The 27,764-nt window shown below is 52.2% G+C and overlaps 2 protein-coding genes across 2 annotated transcripts; one reads left to right on the top strand and one right to left on the bottom strand.

Annotated features, from left to right (window-relative positions):
• The first annotated feature begins 357 nt into the window (after window positions 1-357).
• Window positions 358-6,839, top strand: LOC112893065 (ribokinase). The gene is made up of 6 exons (XM_025960221.1): window positions 358-904; window positions 1,304-1,956; window positions 4,558-4,743; window positions 5,724-5,919; window positions 6,004-6,142; window positions 6,557-6,839. The coding sequence occupies exons 2-5, from the start codon at window positions 1,345-1,347 to the stop codon at window positions 6,102-6,104; spliced, it is 1,095 nt and encodes a 364-aa protein (XP_025816006.1). The 5' UTR covers window positions 358-904; window positions 1,304-1,344; the 3' UTR covers window positions 6,105-6,142; window positions 6,557-6,839.
• A 4,401-nt stretch (window positions 6,840-11,240) lies between these two features.
• On the bottom strand, window positions 11,241-14,252 carry LOC112895670 (probable WRKY transcription factor 48). The gene is made up of 3 exons (XM_025963651.1): window positions 13,526-14,252; window positions 12,359-12,514; window positions 11,241-12,207 (listed from the first exon to the last, which is right to left on the bottom strand). The coding sequence occupies exons 1-3, from the start codon at window positions 14,050-14,052 to the stop codon at window positions 11,697-11,699; spliced, it is 1,194 nt and encodes a 397-aa protein (XP_025819436.1). The 5' UTR covers window positions 14,053-14,252; the 3' UTR covers window positions 11,241-11,696.
• Between the last annotated feature and the right edge of the window lie 13,512 nt (window positions 14,253-27,764).

Genomic DNA, 27,764 nt, shown 5'->3' with positions numbered 1-27,764 from the left:
CTTTCAATTTTGAAAAAAATATATTTTTAAAATAAAAGTATTACACAGCTTGGGATTTTGATTATAATCGGCCTGGTAGAGCATCTCCAAAAGTATCTAATATATCGATTACAAATAATCCCGGATTGGAAGCTTTGCAAAAAAAAATTAGGCTCGAAAAACATCACTACCTCCAACAGTGGTCCTATATTTAGTTCCCAAAAAATTTGAAATATGCCTGGTCATTCCAACTACGCTAGCCATGAAGTGAAGGCCGCTGCCGTTGCCACCGTGAGCAGAGGATCAATCCACATAGGTCCTACCCGTCAGTTGGTAGACTGACTATCTAACGCCATGGGTACAAGGTCCAGTCTTGTTCTTATCCATTTGTTCCCATCCATTCGTCCTCCATCCCTCCTCACCAGATGGCCCTTCCTCTCCCTATCCAAGGCTCTCTCTCCACGAGCTCTCTTCCCGGCTGCTCCTTTTGCCGTGCTCCCTCTCCACGCCACGAGCTCTCTCTTCCTTGCTGCTCCCTCTTCTCGGCGAGTTCTTTATCCCCTGCTCTTCCTCCCTCGATGTGGCGCAAGTTCTTCTCCATTCATGGAAGTGAGCCGGGAACCGGGACGGCCTGGAGACGTGTGCCACGAGCGCGGCCTAGCGCGCGTCATCGCAGGAGTGGGACGTCACGCGCAGCGGAGCAGGGCCCGTGCAGGGGGGCGCACCGGAAGACGGTGTGCATTGCGCGGTGCGGCTGCTAGAGGAAACATATTAGGTGAAGCGGTGAAGGCGTCGGGCCACCAGCGCACACGGAAGGCTTGGGAGCTCGCGGCTGCGGCGGAAATTTGGCTCCAGATGCTGCTGATTTTGGGCGTGCGGCAAATTGGAAGCTAGGTTAGGTAACTGTTGGAGTCCGAATCTTCAGGTTTGTTTCAAAAATTGGTTTTTTATATACTAACTAATATATATCTGCGCGTCGTTACAGAAAATTATATAAATATATTGATTAGCGTATAAATATATATATATTATAAATCATATACTTTATAATTCTTTTTTACTCGACAACCGCTAATTTTAAACAGTTTTGAACTCTTAACTCAATATATGATCACCTTCTCAATAAACAGTCACTCTAGTTCTTATTAGAACTTCAATTGACGGGCTGATCAAGTAATTATTGTTTGCTTTAAAAGTAAAAATAGAAATATAGATAGAGATGGTTGGGTATTGTTGGAGATAGTCTGGTACCCTGTACCCTCCCCTCTGATCCCAAAGTTGTCTGCCTAGTCAGCATCGTTATCGGCTGACCTTTACTTGACAGTTGACTCCATCGTTTTCTGTACTCGCACACAACCTCACCCCATGGCTCAGGCACGCGTGCGCTTCCCTCCCGCCGGCCCAACGCCGGCCACCGCCTTCTTCTCGGGCTCCAACCCCAGACCCGCCCACCTGCCCTTCTCCTCGAAGCGCGCCCCGGCCTCCCTCTACGCCGCCGCTGCCGCCAATGCGCCGCCGGCCCCCATCGTCGTCGTCGGCTCCGCCAACGCCGACATCTACGTCGAGGTCGACCGCCTCCCTCTCGTCGGCGAGACCGTGGCGGCCCGCGCGGGGCGCAGCCTCGCGGGCGGGAAGGGCGCCAACCAGGCGGCCTGCGGCGGGCGGCTCGCGCTGGGCCCCACCTACCTGGTGGCGCGCGTGGGGGACGACGCCAACGGGCGGCTCCTCGAGGGCGCGCTGGCCGACGCCGGCGGCGTCCGCACCGACCGCGTCGCGCGCGCCCCCGACGCGCCCTCGGGGCACGCCGTCGTCATGCTCATGCCCGACGGCCAGAACTCCATCATCATCGTCGGCGGAGCCAACATGCAGGGCTGGGCCACTGGGATCGGCGCGGAGGACCTGGAATTGATCCAAAAGGCCGGGGTGCTGCTGCTGCAGAGGGAGATACCCGATTGGGTCAACACGCAGGCTGCCAGGGTGATTGCTTTAGTTATCTCTCAGATTTGTTTGGTACACGAATTTTCATTGCATTAGATGGGCTTTGGTAATGCTGAACACTTTAGCTTGGTGCATTATGTTCGAGAGTGAAGAATGTTTTGATACTTGAGTGAAATTTGGGGAGATATACTGGATGAGTAGGTTCTTCTAGTTTAACTGGTGATTTTGTTTAGGGGTAGTATAACTAGTGATGTTTAGTCAAGAGAAGTAAATTTGGTAATGGCATCTACTTTGTAATTCTTTGGGCAACAGCAGTGAGATAGAAGGCTCTTTTTTATATCTTAAAACTCTATTTAGTACAGGGCATTGCACAAACTGTATTTTTGATGGTTTGCATTGCTTTAGATTGAAACCAGGGGCGAATCTATGTAGAGAGCACTGGGTGCCCAGGCACCCACGGAAAAACTAAAACTATTTATACAATCAAATTTTCACCACTTATGCACCCTCCAAATTAGAAGCCATGCATTCCCAAGCAAGCGTAGAGCAACGTGGTGCACCCCCCTCATATTTTCTCTAGCTTTGCCCCTGATTGAAACAGTAATGGTTTTGAACCATTTGTTCATACTTAGCTTGGTGTCCCCTTCCATCCACCTCATCTCCTGAAGGCCTGAACCAAACACACACTAGTGCTTTGCGTATCAGACTGATTGCTTTTGGCTTTAGTTTTGTGGAAATTTGGGGAGATAATTTAGTGGTTCTTTTAGTATAATTAGATGTTCTTTAGTCAATATATAAGGAAATTTGCTAAGGCCATCTAGTTAATTACTATTTTGGCAACATTTTTGGGATAATTGGATAAAAGAAACTCCTTTTTGCGCATGTATTTGGTGCAGCCAAATATGTTGTTGCATCTCTCTTTGATTGAGGATATAGTAACTTTAAGGTGATCTCCTTTAGTACTTCACATTTTTCAACTAATTAGCTTGTCCTAAACATCATATATTTAAAATGGAGGGAGTATTTCATAAGGTGCTCGCGGTGCTGTTATCCAGTTGGTTGAGTTTGCACTTAATGATCGACAATCATATGTTTACTTTTTGAGTGAAAGGAATGACAGAACGACCTCATATCGATTAGCATATTGTTCTAATGATAGACATGGTTTTAGAGCACTTTAGCTATATGTACTGTGAAATATAGGGTTATATATAGTTCAATGTATGGAATATAGGGGCATATTCAAGCTGTATTCGGGTGAACCTGTGGGTTCATTTGGTACTCCCCAGGTACAATATCGATAGCATGTGTGGTCTTTGATTAGTTACATAAGTTGCGCCAAGTCAAATCGGCTGATCTTTGAAGTGTATGGTGTCATGGGCGGCCTCAACCTTTTTTTCTCACCTTGCTAACCACCAGAGCAGAAATTTGTAGTTACCTTGCCAACCTCAGCAAGCCAAGTGGACCTCCGCTTCCTATTTGAAAACTACAACCCAGTTGCATCTAGCTCAACTATGTCTAAACATTGCTGTATACAATCCAGTAATTCCTTGTGAGTAATGTTTTATGAGAAAATCTTTGCAGCCTAGACACAGCAACTGTGAAAATCTAAGTCTCTAGGCAAGAATGGAAAGAGCTACTTTACCTGCTTCAGACGGGAGTCAAACAGAGTCTGAGGCAACATAGCTATATCAATGTAGTGTTTGAGAAGAGTCTGCCTGGAGTAATAGGCCTGAGAGCTACCTGTGCAACTAAAGAGTTAACTTTTTTTATAGTGCAATTCTAATTATTGTGATAAATGAGATTTGTCTCCTTTTGGTTCTTGAAAACAAATGAGTTGTTGTTCAACGTCTGCTCCCCCATGAAAATCAGAAGAAAACAATGCCTCTTGCGCTAACAACAACACCTTCATTAAACAAACTCTAATTCCAAACTTTCAGACTCCAGGTATGTCGGTTGTTTCATGAAACAAATTTCTTTGTATTTTACTGTTATTAGTGTTTAATGGGCTTCCCGTGACTAGAATGTACCAATGCCAATTATTCAAGTGCTCAATGGATCCATTGATGTGTTTTGTCTGACCAACAGCAAGAATAGAGACCCAACGGTTCGGAAGGGAGGGTATCTTCATTTTTCGTTTCTTGGAGTATGTAATGCATGCTTTCATGCATATATATGCACAATCAGGCCAATCTCATACACTGCATCATGCACATCAGTTTTGACTTCAGGAAGATTAGTATTATGGAGACTCCATTTGGATCCATCATCTGCTGTATGAATGTTGTTTTGGCATCCCTCTGTAATTTCAGACACTCACAATTAGTGATGGAAGTGGGTAGCCAATGGGTAGTTCTGGGTCAATTAGTTAGTTCATTTCTATCCCACCATTCCTTTGATTTGAAATCTGGAGACCAGTTCAATAAAATGAGATCGGTGACCAAGAGAAAACAAAATTCCATTCCTAATTGTCAGAATAAATCAAAATTTTATCAGTTTCATCCTATTGTACATTTATAAGCTTATGTGTCTGACGTAAGAAATTCAAACACTTTCCTAACTTTGACATGTATAGACCTTCTGCTTTTATGCATTCTAAGTGTTGAGGAATCCATTACTAATATATCAAACTTTTCGCAGGCTGCAAAAAGTGCAGGCGTGCCTGTTATCATGGACGCTGGTGGAATGGATGCTCCTGTACCTCAAGATCTACTCAGTCTAGTGGATATTTTTAGTCCAAACGAAACAGAGCTAGCACGTTTGACTGGGATGCCTACTGAGACGTTTGAGCAGATTAGCCAGGCTGCAGGAGAATGCCATAAAATGGTGAGTTGTCTGAATTGGATTTCCTTTATATGTTTCTCAGTATTTCTTCCATGTGTTACTTTAGCTTATAGTTTAACGTCTTCTGTGTTGCTTTGGGTTAACAATGACTCTGCATTTGGATATTATTATTTGATACAATTCCTTCATAATATTGCACGGTGATGTTATCTGACGATATAAATCTATAAGGAACACGGTGCTCCTTTCGTTATCCTTCTGCATGTTTCATATACACTCAGTCGGACTGATACAATATATCCTTTGTCTTTTAGATCTTCTTGTATGCATGTTTTCAAGGTGTCAATTGTAATCTGAATGAATGAATTGCAAGGTAGGCTGTGAACATATGCAAGGAGCTCTTGAATTTGCGAATCTGTATTGGTATCTTTAATTATTTCCTGGGTTAAGGCTTCCAGTGATAGTAAACTATCAATCTATCACTGCTTTGAAATGGGCAGGGTTTGCAACCAAGCCTGTCAATCCTCCTGTGATACTAGGGTAAAATAGTGAGATTGCCAGATCCTCGTATTCAAATTTGGAACACAGATGTATGTGATTTCATAACTGGAGAATGAGGAGGATTCTTCAGGCTGATCTGCTGTGTAAATACTAAATAGTATAGTCCAAATGGAGATTGTTATGAAAAACAGATATGAGAATGCCCACAATAATGTGCTATTAACTGATCTAGTTTGAGAGTTATATCTTCCTTTTATTTTATCACTGCTTGCTTTTATGACCTTTTGTTCTCATTACATTCCTAGATTCGGTTGAGGCTTTGGTTTTTCCACTTTAAGATGCAAGTTGAGGCTTTGGTTTTTCAACTGAATGATTTCCTTTTTATTGGTTTACTAAACTTGTTTAAATTAATTATTTTCATGACCCGAAGGTGTACCTCCTTTCGCTTTAGGCATTCTGCTCGCCTTCAGAAGCCGCAATTGCCTTAAGCAGATTAAGACAATGATCTTTCCCTTGTGCAGGGTGTGAAAGAAGTACTTGTTAAGCTTGGATCACAAGGATCTGCTTTGTTTGTTGAGGGAGAGAAGCCAATCGGACAGCCGATTATTCCTGCCACAGAAGTTATTGATACCACGGGGGCTGGTGACACTTTCACCTCAGCTTTTGCTGTAGCTCTGGTTGAGGGGAAGCCTAAGAAGGAGTGCATGAGATTTGCTGGTACTAAAAGCACGTCCTCTCCAATATTTGTTCAACTGGTTTGCTGAGGCTTTCATCTAAAATCTTTTATTTTCTTGAATTCAGCTGCTGCTGCCTCATTGTGTGTTCGAGTGAAGGGTGCTATACCCAGCATGCCAGACAGAAAATCAGTGATGAAGCTTCTGGAATCTGTGCAAGTCGAATAGCTGCAGAATGCATGGACCGCATCACCATCGGCAATAATGTGAGCACCTTCATGCTCCTTGACAACTCATTTCTGCTGTGTACATTCGGAGTCTCGTCGTAGTGTGATTGTAGTATAGAAAAACAAGAGAAAACAGTACCGCTCCCAAGCCCCCCAGAAATAGAAACGCTGATTGATAAGTTTTAGTTTTTGTTAGGTTCATTATAGGCTTTCCTGTTTCGAGCCATACCTGATACCTCTGCTATTTTCACACAATGCCCATGCCCTAAACCATCCTGCTCGCGATCCCATTAAACCGCGCAATTCTGCACGCCCTGGGAGTGAATTCTGTGGGACCCTGTCGGTTTCAGTATCCATTTGTTGGGAGACACTGCTCGTGCAGTGAGGGGTTAGTGGGATGTCGTTTTCCACCTCCAATCTAACCATCATCTCCATTTATTATCATCATCGCAGGGCCTTCTCCAGGACGCGGAATTCGTGGGATCCATGGAGCGTCGCCACACCTTCACGTGCGTGCTCCCCCCAAATAATGCGAGTGGATCTCCAAACGGGAACGCATTTCCCGGTGCCGCCCGGAGTAGTAAACCTCCTCTCCAAGAACCAAAATAAGAAGCGGCGTCATGCGCGCGCCTACGGCCACACGACCGTTTCCGTATACACCCCCCAGGTTTCGTGAACAATGGAACAGTTCGATTCCACGCTGCCTTTCCCTGTGATTTCAATCCTGCCGATGCCATCCATCCGCTCGACCGTCCCTTTCGGTTTCAGCCAGCACCGGGCCTCCGTGGCTCGCCGCGGAGCGCCGCCTGCTTCGGGGTGACGTGACCGGCTCCGTTCTGCCGCCACCCCGGCTGGCATAATCTGACTCGTGGAAAAGGCCGTCCCCGACTCCACCCCCTGTCGCTGCTCGAGGGAGCAGCGGCGCACGGGCCGACTCGATCCGTCGCTTGGGCAGGTCGTCGCCAGGATCCCCAGGACCTGTGGCTTGGCTGGCTCGCGCCGCGATCGCGATCGCGCAGTCCGACGCCCGATCGATCGTCGTGGTACGGCGCCGGCGGCGGGCGGCTGCTCCCCCATCCGGTCGCCGAAGATTTTGATCGGACGGGGACGAGGACTGGGAGCGTGGAGGATATGGGGGATACGGGTGGCCTGGCCTGAATCCGGCGACTGTTGTGACGGAGCCATCGCACGGCCGGGCGCAATTAAAGGCCCCCGACGGGTACCCTCCTGCCGCTCGCTGCCCGCCGCGCTACAGCCCCCTGCGGGCCTGCGCGCGCGGCGGCCACTTTGAGTCTCTCGCAAGGCTAGGCTCCGAGGGCGTTTCCTCCTGCAGCCCGCCCCAGGCAGGTCCTGAGATGATCGGTGCGTTGAACCGACAGGCCGGCCGGCGGCGTCGCTGTCGCGGATGGCTTCGCAATCCAGCTTCCTCCGAACACCACCGGATTTTCGATTGATTGATTGGTTGGTTAATTTATATTAATTGTCCGCGGTCACGTCACGCCGATATCTATTTATGGAACCCGTGGCCACGACGGATACGTGTAGGCGCGGCCAAGCTTGGTCAGGTCAGGTCGTGTACCCGCGCGCGAGGCTGTTGTGCTCCCAGCGACAGACAGCGGCGTGCGTGTATGTATGGGTCGTGACCGTGACAGGCGCGGCGTACCACTTGGCCGTAGCGGAGACGTCACACATGCAACTCCTCTGCATCTATGGCCGCCTGCTCCTGTGGAGTCTCCTCTCCGCGGCTCCCTCCTAATCGGACTCGATGCAGACGAGACTGCGCGAGTAGTCTCGGAACGCGCCATACTGGTACCTCCACACGCACGCGCACATCCACGCAAGTACCGTCTCAGTACCAGATTGCGATCGCTGAGGATCGAACCCGGCCAGGCTGTCTGCACACCCGAAGCGCAAGCCATCCAAGCTACACTCGGTTCTCGCAGCTGTGACTGTGAGGCCGCTGCCTACTTGACCAACCTGGCCGGTCAAGCTTCCTTCCATGGCATCTGCTGTCTGAAGATGGTTAGCACTTCGCAGCCAGGGGGGGATTGCTGGTGCCCTTCAAGGAGTTATAGCGGTGGGCTTGACCTGCGTGGTTTGCGTTCAAAGTCATGGGGTCGAGCTGCTGTTTTGTTGGAGCTGCCTGCTAATTAATGGTCGACGGGACGGCTGCCACCGCCGGCGTTTAAGGGCGAGTTCGAACGTATCTTTCCATCACTAAAAGAATATCTTATAAGTTTGCCACGGTATACTAAAATTTAGTTCCATCAATCCGAGGCTAATTATAAAACTAATTACATAAATGGAGATTAATTCACGAGACGAATCCACTAAATCTAATTAGTTTATGATTTGATAATATTATGCTACTGTAAATATATACTAATGATGGATTAATTATGCTTAATAGATTCATCGTGAATTAATCTCTATTTATATATTTATATAATTAGTTTTATAGCTAGCTTATATTTAGTTCTTTTAATTGGCATCCAAATATTCGATATGATCTAAATTAAAATTTAGTCTCTGAATCCGAACAACCTCTAATCCGAAATAGTGCCGTTACCGTGCGCCCCTTCATTCAGGAGGAGTACAGAGCTGCATCCGTAGTGGTACTGGTGAACATGCATGTACTCGTGTCAGGTTAGCTGTAACCTGAATTAATTTATTTATTGGCAAGCTAGAATGCATTATTTGGACAACGAATTGCTCATGTTAAATATTCTAAAAAAATCACCCATATTTTAGAACCATCGTAGAACAAAAAGTTATAGAAAATTGGTGGTAAACTTTTGACAAATTCAACGCAAGAAGTGCCCAAAAAAATACCAAGCCATAGCAATAAGTGCTCACCAAAATATACATATGCCCATGCTTTTTTCGCAAAAAGCAAGATGTGTGGTTTCCGTTGAATATTTTCTTTATTGTTATTGTAGCCTTGACGTACACGTACGTATTTGTACATATTCCGCGTGGACTTTGAACACGGGTCTACTCCGCCGTATTTACTTACCCTTTTTTTTCCCGGAGGAAAACAGACGCGGACGTACGGAACCTCGCTCGCTGGGCTGGGGCAGCGGCGAGGGTGCAAGTTGGCGCACACCTTGCGCTGTGCCTTTTAATGCTTTTGACCTTCTAGTAGTCCGGTTCAGGTAGCCATCAGCAACAGCGCCATTGGCCATGTTGCTTGCGTCCCCGGACTTCCAACCATGTCGCTCATCCTCCTCCTCCAGCTCCACGGCTAGCTTTCCCCTCATCACCGTCACTTTGTAATTCCCTCCAACCAAAAGGTAACTAAACACCACACTAAAAAACCGAACAATTGTCCATCAATATATAGCAACTATATCGTTATATATATAACTCTTTAATTTTTGGAAGCAAAAAATAAAAGTTATGGTTCAGACGAGCATGAACAGTGTGCTATCCCATGTAGATGGGCCTCTCCGGGAAGATGAGTTGCTGTTGCACCCGCCAGTACAAAAAGGCACGTACGAGTTCAAACGAAGAGAGCGAAAGGGCTCGATAAAGCTACATGCAGGAAGGGCCTAAAGCTACTCCACTCGACAAGAACGTGTCAAGCAGGTTGATCGATGAACTGGTCCATCAGGATCCCTGATTAGTGCTTCTGCTAGCTACTGGTAAAACAAGGCTGCTAGATGAGACGCATAATTGCCATGCTCGACGAGTAGTATCCGGTACGGTGTCTGAAAGTACAATCGCGTGCACTGTGGGAGAGGGCATCTAGTAGACAGCTTCTGCCTCACACCAATTAATGGGATGAATGGTCACCAAAGTAGATTTGCTTTTAATTAAACAAAGGTGAATTCTGTCACATGCGTGTCAATGTTCTCTCTCCTAATAGACTAGTTAGTTTGACCAAGCAAGTGCATTTATCCAGAACTAGATACTCCATATTAGAATTCTTAGAATTCTGTGTTAGATATCGGTCGCACCCTCCTCGATCGGCCTGATAGAGAGAGAGAGAGAGAGAGCAAATTAAGCAATGGAAGCTGGAATATTTGAACTTTCTTTATTAACATTATACTACTAATATCCTCCATATTCACTCGCTGTTCGAAATTTAGACACAATTTGATGATGAGTCTCTATCGCAGTTTGTTCATATATGGAAACTAAAGCTTCAACATTAATTATTATCTCTATGCGTACCGATTTTTATGCTAAATGTTCTATTTATTTTCAGTAGGACAAAATAAAATATCTTAAAGCTACTGTACTATAGTACTATGCGTCATGCTTCGTGACAGGCATGAAGTCAATGCAAAAAAAAGAGAATGGATATGCATTTCGAGGCAAAATAAGCCTTATGGTGTCATCATACCTATCTGACCTACTCCATGTACACCAAAAAATCTATGTCATATTTCATGCTGCATGTTTGACGGGTACAAACGACATCTCCTTGCACCAGACGACAAAAAAAAAGAACAGATTGAAAATTATGATTCGGCTGACCGACAAACAAAAGAGCAGAATTCTATGACCGCTGCCCATCACAAACTAACACATAACTTGTTACAACGAGTGGCACACATCACTGATGAACAGTAAGAAGAAGAGTCTGTGATGCAGAAGAAGGCCCAACCCCAAACATCTCCAAGTTCTAAATTAGGTGTTTTCTCTAGCCACTACCTCTCGCTATTTCAGCCACAGTTCCAGCGAAGACATGCACATAGCTAGGCCGTGCGACTCAACGACGGATCGATCGATCTCGACATGGCGCGGCGAGAGCCTCTGAAAGCGTACGCGCAGGCCCGTCCAAATCCTCGATCAATCATATACGCTCGCGCAAGGCGACTCTAGTTCTAGGTAGGCAGGTTCACATCATCACTATATGCTGGGTAGTACTAGTACCGGCTCCTGGAACGACCTGACCGCTGCTAGCTAGTACTTGCACGAAACAAAACAAGGAGCAAAATGACGCTCGCTGCTTTTCCCATAACAACTCTCTCTTTGTACCAACCACATGAACAGCCCCATCACGCATGACGAAATAGCTACTAAGCTAGCTTGCAAAGATGGCACGATCATCGTTCCTGCAATTTTGATTAAAGAGAGAAATAGTTGAGGATTAGTCCGTGCGTGGCCTCTGATTGAGCAGCAATGAGGCTACTACCAAACATGTGCCCAGATGTAGTAGTGTTGTATTAATGGAGATAGATGCATGGACAGGAGGAATGCAGGGAGGAGCTAGCATAAAATTATCATAGCCCATGGCCAGCACTGCAGCAGATAGCTAGAGTGCAATGCGTGCATGAGCTGGGGTTGATTAGGTACATGTACAAGAACCGCTAGTACTACACCAGCAAGGACTAGCTAGATCATCATAGAAATGGTACGAGACCCGGCGCCAGAAAACTCTGTAGCGGCATGCATGTGTCTCGCAGCACAGGAAGGGGGCAAAAAAAAAACAAATCAAGAACCGATTCATTCTAGAGGAGTAAATCGGTGAAAAAAAAGGGGATTAAAGAGGTTAAGCATTAACAAGAACCAAATTAAGTACTATCTCTCTTATCTAGCTTCCTTCTCCGTCCATCAGCTTGCCTGTGGTGTGGTTACCATAATTTCAGGGCTGGATGTTGCTGTGGACGAAGGGCGGCGGCAGCATGTCTTGCAGCAGCCCGAAGTCCTGCGCCATGAAGTGCTGCATCTGGAGCGACGGGGCAGACGATGAGGTGGTGGTGGTCGCGCCCGCGACGGTGCTCATCGGACCGCTCATGCCGTGGGACGACGCGAGGCCTGTCGCCGGCGGCACGTTGTGGTTGTTGTGGGGACCGCCGCGGGGCGGCAGGAGGCCCAGCACGTCGATGACGCCGCCGCCGACACCAGGCCGCCCGAACGGCGCGCCCATCTGCGGAAGCGGCGGCGGCGGGAAGGCGTCGCCGAGGTGGTGGCCGCCGGCGTGGTGGTGGTGGTGCAGCTGCGCGGCGAGGAGGTGGGTGCTGCCGCGGAGCGTGGCCGGGATGGGGTGCGTGTGCTTGCCCTCGTACGTGGTGATCACCACCGCCGGGTCCTGGTACGACCGCTCCACCCGCTTCTTCACCGGGCACTTCTGCGTCGTGCACCGGTAGTAGCTCCTGCACGTACCCGTTGCACACACACCTCCATTAGACGACGACCATGTCTACCCATCGTTCGTGTACAAGAAAGCAGGTGCAGGCGGTAGATGAAACAACGAGCAAGAGTACACGCATACGTGCATGAACAATGCGTGCACTGCATACATACCTGGGGTATGGGCTGTTCTTGACGGCCTTCTGGCCGTACTTGCGCCACCGGTAGCCGTCCTCGAGGTGGTCGACCTCGCTCTTGGTCATGAACGCGAACCGCGGCTGCCGCTGCCGCTTCTCCCCCTTGCCCTTGGCCTTCCCCGCCGCCGCCGCCCTGCACGCAAGCAAGCCACCAGTCGCGTCAGCTCCTCGATCTCGCGTCGTCCGATCCCTCGCCGGCCGGGTCAGCGGAAAGCGATCGATCGGCGCGGAGGATTTCGTTCATACTACGATTGCGAGCCGTTCAAACGCGGTTGTTGGCCAGCTCGCTCGGCCGGGGCGTGCGAATCAGCGAGACTGGAGTAGTGCACATGGTTTTAACAGGTTCACACTGTGTGCACACCCCCTTTTTCTGCTCGCACACACCTTTTCCCCCTCTGTGGCCGATTTGTATCGAGATTGTGCCATGCTAGTAGATTGCACCGGAAAGGGAGCTGCTGCCTGTGCAAATCCCTATATCGAGGGGGAGGAATACCTCTTGGCCTGCAAGGGGGGCTGCAGCTTTTAGACCGGACCATTCTCAGGAGATCTTGGGTGTTTTTTGGGCATGATCTTGGTAAAAAAGGATGAACCAAAAGGGTAAAAGGAGGAGCCAGAAATGAACAAAAAATTCCGGGGTGCAAATCTTTTGGCCAAGTGGAAGAAGATGCAGCATGTTCAAGCTAGCTAGGCGTGTAGCATGAAATCCAGAAAGCAAAAGGGAAAGAGAAGAGGGGTATGCAACTACTAGCGGATTAAGCTATATTATACACTGACCGACTCTTTTTTCGTATTTGTTTTCTTATGGCATGCGACTGTGCGAGTGTGAAACCCTAGCCCAAGTTCACACCTTTGGCTTGCCGCTACCTTAAAAAAAAGAAGAGACCAAGAACAAAAGGAAGGAACAAAGAATAGAAGAAGAGGACTGAATGACTGAATGACCGGCAGGCAAAGCAAGGGAGCGGAATCTAAGCCACGTAAACTGACACGCCTGATCTTGATGCAGGATCAGCCAAAAGCACCAGACAGATAGGTTCCGATTAGCCGAAAGATCTATCGAGAAGTTGCAAAAAGGCTAGAAAGAAGGCTCCCAAGATTTGCAAGAAGAAATTGATGATGTGCAAGAATTCCAGGTCTTGCTACTCACCCTTTCTTGCTCTTGTCAGCGTCGTCCTCCCCCTTGCCGCCGAGCTCCTTGCTCTCCTCCCCTTCCCCTTCCTCCTTCTTGAGCGAGTCCCCCTCCCCGGCGCCGAAGCCGCCGCCTCCCCCTCCTCCTCCTCCTCCTCCTCCTCCGCCGCCGCCGCTGCCGCCCGCGGCCTCGCTCGAGGACGAGGACATCGACGACGTGGTGTTGGGCGTGACAGGCGCCGTGCCGCCGCCGCTGGGCGTGGGCGCGGGCGCGGCGAAGCCTCCCCCGCCGCCGCCCGTGTCGACCACCAGCAGCTCCCTCTTGACGACGTCGTCCCCCGGCACCGGCAGGTCGAGCGCGCGCCACAGCAGGTCGTAGTCCATCCCCACGCCGGGCGCGCCCGCGTGCAGGTAGTCCGCGAAACACGACGCCGGCGCCTGATGCTGCTGCTGCGCCATCATCTCCCCCTGGCCCGGGCCCGCCGCCGGCCGCTGCGCGAACAGCGACGCCAGCTCGTCGTGGAAGTGGAACTCTCCCGACGACATGGGAGGCGCCGCGCGTGCGTGGAACGAAGAAGTCCGCGCTGCTCCTGCTGCTGCTGCTGCTGCTGCCTGGCGCCTGCTCACTTATCAAGGGCGAGGAAGGGAGGGAGGGCGGATCAAGATGGCCAGGGATTGAAGGAAGCGGGCGTACACGGGCTATATGTGTAGTGAGGCGAAAGGGATTGCGGTGTGTTTGTGTGTACGTGGTGTGTGTGCGCGAGGGAGAGCGCGGCTATAACTAGGTGTGTAGCGAGGTGATGCGTACAGATATACTGCTAGAGATGGATGGGGGTGACGCCGTGATGGAGAGAGAGAGAGAGAGAGAGGAGAGGGATGGATGGTTGGGTGGGAGGATTTTTGTTTTTGTTTTGTTTTGTTTTGTTTCTCTCTCTATCTCTCTCTTACCAGCTGCTTTTGGGGTTGGCTTTTTATTTAATTGATGATCCAGCTTTTGTGACAGAAACTACTAGTAGTACTAATTGATTAGGCCCAAACGACACGTCCATTTCCCGGCCTCTTTCCCCCTCCCCTGGAGTTATGCGCTTGTTTCCATCGCAAGATATAACAATTATCGGTGGGTTAGACCTTACCCTCTCTCTCTCTCTCTCTCTCTACGCTAGACCACCACACCGGTGAGCAGTAGTAATGATGCTGGATTACCAGTGGAAGCAACAGTAATGGCGCGGCGGGGGCAACGGTCCACGGTCACGGGCGCGGGGCGAGCTATGAGTCAGCGGGCGCGGCACCGGCCGCAGCCGGTCACGTCGGGTCAAACGGCCGCGCCGCGGTCAGAGGTTCACACCCGGCACGTGGCGGTGGCCGGTTTGGCCGGGCCCTACCCCCGCGCGCCTGGCGGGCGGGCCAGCCCGGCCCCTGACGCCAGCGTGACGCCGCCCCCCGTCCGATCCCCAGCCGACGGCCGCTGATGCTGCCGGTGGCGGTCGCGCCAGGGGGGATGCGATCCGACGCGACGTGCCTGCTTGCTGGGCCTGCGACTGGAAGGCGCCGCGCCGCGGCCGAGGAGGCGAGACCGAGAGTGGGGAGGGAAGGAGGCAACATGTGCGGCGCGGGCCGGCCGGTCGCCGTCGCATCGCGGCCGGGGGTCCGGTCCTCCGGTCAAGGCGTCTGGCCGCCGGGGCCCGCCGCGTTCCCTTCCGGGGACGGTGCGCGGCGCTGCGACGCCAGGGGCATCGGGGAAAGGGCTCCGTCTCCCGTTTCTGGAAGGAGATTTTTGGGCAGGAGTCGCGTACCACGGCGGCAGGAAATCCAATCATGGAAAAGGGGTCGCCGTGACAGGGGACCTATTCTTTGAGTTTCAGCGGGGGGATTTATTTCGAGCGGGCACGAACAATCATGGAAAAGTGCGCGAAACGCATGTTTGAGCGACCCGTCCGCCTCGCTCTTTTTCGCTCCTGTTCTGTTGCGCCCGCACGCACGGCGACCGCGCGCATTCAAACGTCTGGTGCGGGGAGCATGCGGGCTGGCCGCGTGCACAGTGGCAGCAGTAGAATGCATGCCATTCTGGGATAGGAATTCCCTGCTCCCTACCCCCATAAAGTTTCGAGATGAATACCGGATATGATCGTCCGGAGGGTCCCCCTGCCCGCAGAACTCAACTGTTCGGATCTACTGCGCTCGTACGGCCCGAGTGCATGGCTACGATCGATCTACGACTCCAGAGTTCAGACCCCAGACCATTATTCTCTCTGGGAGAGACACGGGATGGAAGCGGTAACAGGGTAGAAACCCAACATAGCTTGGGGAACTGTACGTGCGCGTAGAGTTACGCTGCGTACGTACGCCCGTCGGAGAATTCGAGTCAAAGCTACGGCCCAGCTGAGCTGAGAAAGCTCAGCTATAGAATCACCGATCACGTGTGTTACCCCAAATGTGATCGGCCAGCTATAGCTCGTGCGTCGATCGTTGCTCGCTGCCTCACCAGCCGAGAGCAGGAGCGCACCGCCACCGCCCACCGGCCGGCGAACGCGCAGCCCCGCCAGCTCGGCCTGCACGCGGCGCCCAACCGCCGGTGTGAAAACGCCGAGCACCGCAAGGCCGCAAGGGTGGCGCAGCCTCGGCGTCCCAGAAAACAAAACCGTGTGCTCCCAACCCAACAGCCGCGCGCGCCCGGCGAATTAAACTAAACAAAAGCGCTGGCTGCAGGGCGGGCGTGGCGTCTGGACGCGGCCGGCGCCGGTGACGAGCGTAACGTGGCGCGCCGTGTGATCGCGGATCGGGGGCAGGCAGCGGTGCGGACGTGTGGTGGTGTGAACCCCGCGCGCGCTCGATCGTTGATCGATCGGTGGACCGCGCCGCCCGGTACGGTCCGGTACGAGCGCCCCTGCTGTTCACGGCGGGGTGTGGGCCGGCCGGCGCCGATCGGCCGACCAGCGTACGTGCCGGCTCCGGATCTGGGGTGTGGATCGGCGATCATCGATCGATCGGGCAGGCGCGGCCGGCCGATGCCGCTGGCGCCTGCGGCGTACGTGGAGGCTGTGGGGGCGCGGCCTGGCCCGGCCCCCCTGCGGCGCGCGCGCATTTAAGGCGCGGGCTAGCGCGGCGGCAGGTGACGACGGGGGAGAGGAGGGAGACGATGGGTGGTTTGGTGGGTGCGCGCCTGCTTTTTGTCCCGGAAAGCCCGGTCCAGCCGGGGACGGCGACGTCCTGCCGCCGGTCGGTCCCTGGTCGGGGCCCAACCGTTAACGTACCCGACCCAGCCACTGGCCGCCGCTGCCCGCTGCTGCTGCGTGCCAACCCGGCCGCGTCGTCGATCGTCGCAGCAGCGGGCAGCGGCCGAGCCCACGCCTGACGCCTGCTTCCGTGCGCTTCGATCGGCCTAGGTCTCCCGTCCATTGGCTGACTGCGCGCTTTGTTTAACCGCGCGGCTACTCCTGCCCTGCCGTCGATCGACCAACCCGTAGATCGATCCACCCACCGCCAAAGCTGCTACGTACGTACGGCGGGGGTGCTTCGTACGTATTCAATTCGTCGCGCACCAATTGGGCGATCGGTGTGCGCTTTTGGCTGCTTGCAGAGTACACCGCGACGTACACTGCACGTACGGACGACGCCGTGCTGATGGGGCTCCCGCTGCATTACTGAACACTGATGATTGACCCCGGCGAATTTGACCGCATGCATGATCTCTGATCTGCAGCACGGTTCATCATTAGTCTCGTGTGATCACGTACGCTGTTGCAGAATGTTATTGTAGCCTGGTTGGCGTCGAGTAATTAACTAATCACACACTAGTATAGCTTAATGCGGCGAGAATATTCACACTGCACCCACCGGATCGGAATAGAACAGGACCTGACCTCAACAACCGTTCGAGATCGGACATGCATGCTGCTAGTAGTAGGAGGAGTGTCACTCGCACCTGGCAGATATATCTAGCTAGACGTCTAGCCTCTGCCTCGGGAAAGGCCAACCGAGGTGCAGAAACGAGGCGGTGCAAGTTTGGCATGGGAGCAGGGGGTTGAAGCCCCATCAACTCCTGGTCTAACCTGGGGTTGCTTAGCCGAGACTATAGCCGTCACCACGCCATCTAGAAACGATAGCGCGACCGAGGTGACATGGAAGAACGGGCACCTATCCTCCTCTCTTAGTAGTGGTATAGGCTTACATAGCTACAAAATTGTGACTCCCGAACACCGGCCATGTTCCTTGTCCACTCCACGCTGGTCCGGTCCATGGAAAAAAGGCCTTTCTTAGATCAGCCTGGCATGCGTGAAGGCATGTAGCCTCTATTTTGGACTTGAAAGCTGCCGCTTGTTCCGCCTAAGAAAAGTAGTAGCATGACGCAGGGCCCCCAGCTCCAAACCTTGGATCTTGTCGGGAACAGACAAGTCCATGATTTTTCTTTTCTTTGACACGGCAAGCACTCGTTCCGCTTGATTATATTAGTTTCATTTTTGACATAGTTCCGTCCCATGAAGAGTTCGATTTTGCATTTAAAAAGTCTCACAAAAATTGTCATCTTGGATTTGGATCACCTAAGTATTATGCATGACAAGTGGTTGCATTTTATTTTCCATCCTTAATTACATGCATGTGTAACGGATGAGCAACAAAGTGCCTAATTAGATGATGAGTCGATTCAATAAGGGCACCACAATCATTTTACAATAGTAATAATCTATTTGGAAAAAAGTAGAATTTTACTTTTCATGAGATGAAGGGAGTAGTCATTTTTGCAATGCCAACCATGCATTTACTCCGATTTTCTGATAGATATCGGTATATCACCACATACTACATTATCCACAAAGCCATGGATTATACTGTAAATCAAAGATCCTTCATTAAAAAAAGAGAAAGAAACCAAAAAAAAACTAGAGAGAGGGAGGGGGCGGGATAGATAAGAGGGGGGGGGGGGGGAGCCGCATTTATGGCGGTAGGAGGGATGTCACTATTATCCGGTAGATGCTTTGACAGCTGAAGTTAATTAAACTCCGGGGAAACATCCAAGCCCAAGGTCAAAATCGCAAATCTGAAGGCGCGCAAGCGAACAAGCGCCACATGATGCGGGACGCTCTCGCCCCTATATAGATTAGCAGCCGGTGATCCTATAGGCGGAGTGCGCAACCAATCTGTCAACGGGTGGAGGCAGAAAGCCAACTGCTAATCAGCGTATCGTATCCTATGCTCATCAGCCTCCGGCGACGACGACGCCCCCGCGTCCAATCCTAATTCTAATCCCCCATCTGCCGCAGCGAGCCCTGCGAGTGGCATGTGAGTGTGACTCGTGTTACTGTCCCCGCGAGACCTAATCCCTCCCACGGTTTGACTCGTTCCAAAGTCTCTCCTCTCGCGTCTAGCTAGTCTTAAATTTTTAGCAATCTGATGTGGTAGTATCATTCCGGGGAGAAAATTAGAGAGATCTCCGAATCTAGAGAGCGTTAGGAAACGTCCGATCCGCCTGGTTTCTTTGTAGATCGAATCACTTCCTAGAATACCGCGTGGCCTCACCTGCTCCACATCGACCGGAGAATATGTGCATTTGAAAATGCGTCGCTGGGGAGACACGGCGGCGCTCCGGCGGACGTCAGCGCGTACACGAAAGATTCCGGCGGCGCGGAGCGGCTGGTTTTGTTTTTGTTTAGCTCGCGATGCAGTTTTCTCACTCAGCCGTGTTTTTGGACGCAGATTTTTTTTTACCGTGCGTTTGTTTTTTTGTCCGAGACGAGGTTTCGGCGCGTGTGGGGAATCTACCCAACATGATCGGCATCTACTCCGATATGCATGGCAGGTGATTCGAACTGGAGTAACAATCCCGTGGCAACACGTATGCGTACGTGTACTACCGTGTCTCGGAGTAAGGTACAGCCGCTCCAGCTTGACAACGTTGACCGAGTAACAGTAGTGCGCGCGGATTCGAGCTGCCCGCCACGAATTCCAATGGCGAGATGGAGATCTCCCTCCCAGTCCGGTCCGATCCCAATCCCATGCCATGACCAACCAACGCATCGACCGGCGCAGTTAGCAGCCGCACTGCGCACGTCCCTCTCGGCGGCGCGCGCCCCGCCCGCCCGTCGACGTCGCCATCGACCGACCCCATCCGTCGTTCATCCGCCCTCGCGACGCGCGCGCGCGCTGGCCCGCGGTCCGCGCCGCAGCAGACGCCGCCCTCGCGCTAGCTCCCATTCGGCACGTTGCCTTGGCCCCCTCTCGCTCGCCACGGCTATGGCATGGTGACGTGCGCGGGGACGAAAGCACATCAGCGGCCGGCCCGGTGGCGACGACGCCGGCCGCGTCGGGCCGCTGATGGACCCGTCGGGGGGCGGGAACACGTGGTTCTCCCGGACGCCGCGCCCGCGCGCACCACCAGCAATCTATCCGCCGTCAATCCAGCCTTGCACGGCTAGGGCAGCCACCGACCGTGACATGCGCCGAACCGTACCCCCAAAAGGTCACCCTACTACTCCACCGCATGATCAGTCCGATCATATCATCTATCCATCGCGACGGAATCAGCACAGCCTATCTAGAGATGGCTATAGCTACAATGATGCTAGCTAACGCAGTTACTCCCATACTAGAGATCATCACTAATTAAGTATCTCGACACGTCGAGATTAAACTACGCTTTTTATGCGCACGATGTGAGCTTAGCAGTTTGGGCTGTGCTCAGTCTCCATCGGAATGAGTAGCGGCCGCCACCCGGAGCTAACTTATTCTGTGCTAGCTTTCACTCACATGTGAAAAGAGGTACGTGCACGCAACATACGTTTGCCGTGGCTGCAGGCTACGAGCGGGATAGATCCTACGAGCAGTGATCGAGTGGCTGCTAGCTAGGCTTGCCGAACGCGTAGCCCTAGCTGTTTGGTGGCGATTCGACCGGCACCCGCAATCAACTCTAACCCTTGTACTTATTCGGCGAAAGCGGGGCAGGAAACTAGAACAGTATCGCTATCCGTAGCTTGGAATGGCCCGTCACGTACGACGCCATGTACTAGTATCTTGTAGCTGCATGTAGAGCGTTGGCCCTACGCTGCTACTACTAGCTATAGTAGCTTAATTTTCTTGTAGGTGTTCGATTAATAAAGTTTCTTTTTTCTTTTTTGCTTTGTTTTGCTTCGGTTGCGGAAGCTGTGGAAGTTAGCCTTAATTAATAATTTACCGAGCACTGCACGTAGATCGTGGGAGGACTTGAATTTGAGGCTTGCACGGCATGGAACAATCAGGGCGTGGGAGCTGAGATAGTTTATTGCATATGGGCTTGACTTGATCTGGTTAGACAGGCTCACAGACCTAACAAACCACCACCCATCATCCATGGAGATGGAGTCAAACGCTGCCCTTGGACCGCCAACATGTTCAGCTTGGACCAGTGACGTCGGCCTCCCATGAGCATGACGTACGCCACCATGCATGCACCGGTTTAACCGTTAATAGTAGCTCTGCTGGTACATTACTGTTCAGCTGTTTACATGATGTCTTATCACCTTTTTTTTTACAAACTATCCCTGCACATAAATAATCACACTGCTCCCTGAATGAAAAGAAACAGCCCACAAATGGTTTTGATATTTTTTTGGTCATCTTGAGACCCTCTTGTTCTTGCTCAAAGAGTCAGTCCTGCACATACGTGCCAGCTGCGCACGAACAGTGCTCCGCGATAACGATTAATAGCAGCCAGACATTAGTCTTGCACTCTTACGGTCTTACCGGCACCCCCCTCTTTTTCCAAACGAGCACGTTCTGGTCCCGTCAAAAGAATCCAAACTCCTTCGAAAGGCTGAAACCTGAAATGTCTCGGCTTCGCCATGCATGCCTCTCGCTTTTCCGACTGGATCACCCAGCCACCACATTGACCGGGTCGTAATCCTGACCAGGCCTGCATGTTTCTGAACTCTGATGGCCACGGGCAGGCAAAAGCAAGGCGAAGGGAAGGCAAGGAGTGCATGCAGCCATGCAGGTGGTGAGGCCTCATAGGCCGGGAGAGCCCCTCGTTTCCATGCCCCCCACCCAGATAAGATGGCGTGGAAAAAGGGTGGCCCATGAGCAAACTTTCCTTTACGTTTGATCCTGAAAGTGATGTGGTCATCTGGGTTGAGTTGGGAGTTGGAACTGGTGTTCATCATGCCTGCTGCATCTCCTTTAGGCTACTTCTCTCAGCTTTTGGCACAGGATTTATCCGGATCTCTTTTCTCAGCTTCTGGTTCATACTACGTAGTACGGTAGTAGTAGCACTACTCCTTACAATGGAACGCATTGCTTTGTTAGCACTAAGCTTAGCTTATTCATATCATGATGGTACTGACATGTGCCTGGTGAGCGTTTGATCTGGTCAAACAAGTCACGGGACGTGCATGGTCCAAGGGGGCAAAGGGCAAATTCTGTGGCGACCCACAGCCACTGGCTTCGTTGTTTACTTTCTCCCTTTGGACCAGCAGCCAATCGACGGGGAAAGCTTTCAATCAGGTTCAACGTCGTCATGTGATCGGTCTGTCTCTACTAGTCTAGAGTAAACCCTCTGATCCCATAGTTTATGATGGCAGATTGGCATTTCAGTTGCATCAGGTATGCAATGTACCGGCCAGATGCCCCGCTCCTCTGCAGGAGGGTACCAAATCCTACAATGCACTGCCTGTATTGGTTCTCATAACTGTTTCTTATAGAAGATATATCATGATGCCTCTGCTATCCTTTTTTGCGATGAATTAATTCTACAAAAGGAATAATGCCCAAAAGTTTTTCCTCCACATGCAAGAATTTTTTAATTCATCAGTTTTACAAAATGACCATGGGTATATCAAGTAAATCTAAATTAAACTTAGCTTGGAAGGTGCCTTTTTTATAAAAAGAAAAGTGTTTCTTTCACCAGAGCCTTTGTACAGGCGCTTGTCAAAGATCGTTACAGGAGTGGACTGACCACTGACCATATGGTTGCAGAGTTTATTTATAGATATGCGTGGCAGGTGCATGGCGTTTGTACCCCCAAATAACTTTCTTGGGCCCCTTTTGACTTGCACTCCGAGCCCTGACCAGTTGGGTAGATCGAGGGGGGAGGCAGTGTTTTTATACGCATAAAGCCCTTTTGTTTTTTTACTCTCTCTCTCTTTCTCTTTCTGGGGCCGCAGAGAATCTTCTCCCAAAAGTCTCATTCAGGTCTGTTCACACCTCTCCAACTTGGGTCTCGGGCTGGGGCCGGGGGCCCTAGCTCCAATGATTACCTGTGCTGAGCTCACGAAGTTTGGGACACGGGAGAATACCGGCACAGTGACGGTTCTACTACATGGCTTTTGGTTGGACGATGCCTCGTCTCCTTTTTCCCTGTAAATCTCAGCCTCGGCGAAAAGGAAGGGCCGCCCTCCGATGATCGACGTTGCTCGTGCACAGTGTGCTGCCATGAGCCATTCCGACGACATGGTGTGGAGGGACAGAACGTGACGAAGCTTGAAGCAGCAGTCAGAAAAGCCCCCCCCCCCCCCCCCCCCCCCCCCATGATCGACGTTGTTCGTGCACAGCGTGCATCCTGATGCCATGGCGTGGAGCGACACGACGTGATGGAGCTTGAAGCAGCAGCCCACTGTACGCGCAACAGGAATCGAGAATTATCGCCATACATATGCGTGCTTGATTGGAGAAAGTGCACGACCCATCCATTTCAATTCGGAACACCTAAAGAAACGTGGTGGCATGGCATCCCGTTCAACACACGACGCCGGAAAACACATTCTGTTCTGCCGCCCACTGATGATAGATCCCATCAGCACTCACGCACCGACCGGACTTTTACCGGCGTCGGGCGGGTCGGCGTCAAAGGCGACCGCGGCGGGGGCCTGCCATCCCCCAAGGGCCAACGCCCCAGGGGCCGGGGCGATACGGAGACCACCTGCAGCCGCTCTGCAATCCGACCTGTCTCGTACCGACCATGCATCCACTCCCCAGCTCACAGAGGCCGCTGGTCAAACTCAGACACCGGGAGCCGGGAAACCCCCAGCCAAAGCCCTGATGGGTCGCACTCGGCTCGCTGACCCGCAACGACGAACCATGGGGTGCACGCCCGCACGAGCCAGGGCGGGCGCCGGTGCCTGGGCTGCCGGACCGTGCGTGCTATGGGAGGGTGCTCCTACGGCGCCCGCGCGCAGAGGCAGGCACGCAGCGCGGCAGCAGAGCCGGGACCGACGCGAAAGCGCGTCCCGGGGCGCCCGCGGGATGCACGCGTGCGTACTGCTACTGCGGACGCGGCGGGCACATGACGTGCCGGCCGGCTGGCGGTGGCCTCTAGCTGCCACTGTTCCAACGCGGACAGGCGAGTCGATGGAGGCGAAGATGTCACCGCCCCGCGACCGCGAGCTCTCGGATCTCGATCGGGCGCCGCGCCTGTTGGAGCGTAGCGCGGCGTCGCTAGCTAGTAGCTAGGCCGCGGTCGATGCCCCGTGCGAACAAAAAGAGAGAGAGAGAGAGAGGGAGGGAGATGTCTGTCCTCCATCCGGCCGAGAGATTCGCCGGCCTCTGAGTTGGAGCCCGCGCTCCCCGCGTGATTCGTGGTGGCGCCCATGATTCCGTTCGCTCGCCTGCGGCCGCATCGGTGTCTGCAGCCGCGCTTGTAAAGCATATCCTGTCGAACCGTCGGATCGATCAGCAAGCTGCAGCTGGACTGGACCAGATGGTATTTCTTTTTGTTTTTTAACTGCCCTGATCGATGGGTGTGGAGATCGAAGCTGTCGCGCACAAAGTCAAACTTCCGAGTATTTTAGCTTATGTCGTCGCGCCTGTCGCCGTTTCGTCTAGCGCCCGGAACTCCCAAGTTGTAGCCGGCATTTCGAGGAGGTGGCAGGGGGTTCTTGCCGGTGCACAGGAAGGTCGGTGTTTTGAATGGGGAAGAAGACGGCATTCCAAGAGTCCTGGTTATTACGGCGGTGATTCCGGCTTTCAGTTCACGGAAGTGCATTCTTCCATGCAGTTCTAACTGTACCTTTAACGTGCCTTGGTGCATTCCTCGTGCGTAATTGGCTAATACTAGCGTTTAGAGTCAAGAACCATCTGTCAGGGCTTGTGTTTGCTGTTCTAAGCAAATATATCAGCGCCCGTGACAGAACACAAGCTGTGCCAGCCAGACACATGAGATTCAATTCCGGTGTGTTTGGCACTGGAAACCTTTTACCCGAACCCGAACCACGTCGAGGAACCTCGAGGGTCGCTGCGAATGCCTGTCAGGCCATCCTCATGCTCCAGGTTGGTTGTGGTTGATGATGGTGATGTCAGACTGGACAGGGGCCTACTGAGTGTTGCATTATTGGATTCCAGAGGCCCAGATTGGAGAACTCTAAAAAGTCAGTCAGCCCAAGAAGGAAATATGAAATGCAAGCCCATAAAGGAAAATGACTACGACGACGGAGAGACACGTCTTCTGCTACATTGGCGACGGATGTTGATGCCATGCCTTCTCTGGCATCAGCCACACAAGCATACGGTGACGAACGTCGTCTTTTTTAGAGGCGGAGCAAAGAAGCTCAGCAAATAAAAAACATGGCGCATCGGTAGTAAGTAGTAAGTGGGCTGGGCTTACCTGAACCGCTTACCCGTCACGCCGAGAGAACTCCCGAAAATCTTATACATCTTCTGGAAGATAGGATAGATTGAATCTTCCGGTGTTCGAGATTTGTACAAATATGTACATCTATTGGATCAACAAACCTAAACCCTAACTCACCCTCTCTCACCTGCACCTTCCTTATGTGCCCCCGCCGCCGCAGGCCCTCCCCTGCCCGCGCCGCCGACTCTCCTGCGGCTGGCTCGGCACGCCCCCGCAGCCAGCTGCTCACCGCCGCCTCTCCCGCGGCCAGCGCCGCCGTCGCACCCACGACCGACCGTGTGCCGCCTCTCCGACGGCTGGCCTCGTGCCGCGGCGGCTGCCTTTGCCGCCAGTCGCGCGCTTCCCCGCACTGGAGCGCCGCCTTGGCCGCCAGAGAAAAGAATGTTGGAACTTTTTCTGGAAAAATGTTGGTCCAACCTTTTCTAAAAAAATGTTTGTGCAAGTTTTTCCCTGAAAAATATTGGATTTACCTTTTTCTAAAGAAATGTTGCATCAATTTTTTTCGAGAAATATTGGTCCAACATTTTCAAAAAATGCTAACAACATTTTTTAAAAATGTTGGCAACATTTTTTCAGTGGGTCATCGTCAAATGGGTGAGTTGGGGAAGAAGGTGGAGAAGAAGAAGATAAGGTTGAGATGGGCCTTAGTGGGCTGGAAGTTTCAATTCCTATTTATCTTCCACGAGATAGACAGGAGCTCCCGGCCCATGATTAGAAAGCCGACCGAATGCATGATGCTGCTGAACGTCAAATCATAGAAGACAGGAGGAACAAAGCGCCGTCGCACACAGGAACGTGTACGCTGGTGCCAGAGCGCGTACGCTAGCTGTGAGTCTCGTGACGGCATATATTCGATTCGACAGATAGGTTTTCCACCGGAGACTTTCGCGTGCCATTTGTGCGTGTTCATGGCACACTCTGGTCGTTTGGTCTCGCTCTCGGCTGCAGCTGGTGATTCTGGCCCAGCAGCGAACTGCACCGAAACGAATGGTCGTGCCCCGAGCCGTGGCTCTCCGATCCCAGCCGAGCTAAGCTAGCGCGATGCGTGCCGTCCGTTGCTAGCGATCGGGTTTCGCCGCGTTTGCGTACGTGACGGGCTCTGAAGCATCGCGCTCCAGAAGCTGCGGCTGCAGCCAGCCAGCGACAAGCCCGAGAAGAGGGCCCGGGCGTGGCGCGCACGCCCCGGTTGACCCGACCTGGCCGAGATTCTTCGGCGCTGCTCGAATGGCGGGCACGGGCCGCCCGCGCCAGATCGAGATTCGAGTCTGCGTTCAAATGATTGGGACGGGCGGCTGGTTCGCGGTCGGATTGATCCTCCGTGTTGATTGCTTCCAGAACCTTGGCTGCTGTTGATTGTAAGTTGGGAGCAAACGGTTTTGCTTAGGCTCCAAGTTAGGGGCGTCATGATCTCATCATCTGAACGACGAGGAGCAGCATTTTTTTTTATTGCCTAAGAAGCCTCCAGCCCTGCACTAACAATTTATGATCCGAGGCCTATTCGCTAGCCACCTAGCTCCCCATCATCTGGTTATCAGATACACTGATTTTAGGGCACCTTTGGTTTTATTTATCATTCGGAGAAAAACAATGCAAGTCTGCGGCGTGGCTTGGATGCTTGCAGCTGTTGTCTTCCTCCGTTCATTGTCATGATCTTGTGTGCCGTCGTGGCGTGCAATCTATCCGCGCTCACTGAACCGCAAGCTAGCTAGACGCACATGGGCTAAACTACAGCATGCATGACCATCCTGCAGAATCAACGGTTCATTTGGCATTATTGTGCTTCGGCCGTTGGATGGCAGAACGCATTCGCAACCCTAACCCGGCCGTCAATTGTTGGTTGGTTCCAGCTGCCGATCGAGCCATCCGTCCATCACACAGGCAGGACGCCCGTCCAATTAAGTCTAGCTGAAAGAGACGTTGGCGTCGTGCCAGTGTTTTTCAGCAGCTTCTACGGGGCCGGGACAGCTGTGTGATTGATTTGCAGGCCGGTAGTAGCGGGGTGGTGTGATGCTCGGGTTTTGTGCGACCAGACGCGAGTTTTGTGCGCGCTGCACTCGTGGTCGTGCCGATGCGGCCGGCTGATCCATCTTTCGGGCCCGAGGCTGCCGCGCCCAACTGCACGGGTTTAATGATCACACACACCGGCCACCGGCGTGCAGGTGCCAGCGGTTTGCCAACGGTCTGGATCATGTGCTGTCTGTAGCGCAGTGTGTGCTACAAACAACTTGTCATGGCAATTGCCTCAGTTTCCTTTTAAACAAATTGCCTCCGTTATCGCGGTCATGGTCAGCCTCTCGTCTCCTCCCATTTTTTTTCAGGCGTGCAGAAGCGGCCGGCGGAAGCAGAAGCAGAAGCAGCCATGGGCAGGCACCGGACCAACTGCTCCCACACAGGCATGTTGAGCCTCGAGCCCCCTGACCAGCGGTTCTCGCCGCCGCTCGAGGCTACCAACCGAACCGCGCCCAAGCGCCCAAGCGATTCAACTCATTTTCAACTTTCGATCTGGCCGCTCCCTCCACCTTTCTCTACAAGCCGCCAAGACTGTCTTTATCGGTACCCTCTAAAAGATCCTGTTCCCTATTATAGAATATGATTGGATCCTGTAAACGCTGTATCGGTACCCAGTAAAAAACTCCGTAAATTAAAGTACGGTGCCTGTGCTCCCTAA

The sequence above is a fragment of the Panicum hallii genome, chromosome 5, assembly GCF_002211085.1.
Source record: "Panicum hallii strain FIL2 chromosome 5, PHallii_v3.1, whole genome shotgun sequence".
Taxonomy (NCBI): domain Eukaryota; kingdom Viridiplantae; phylum Streptophyta; class Magnoliopsida; order Poales; family Poaceae; genus Panicum; species Panicum hallii.
The sequence above is the reverse complement of the archived record's forward strand: the minus strand, read 5'-3'. Positions and strand labels throughout refer to the sequence as shown.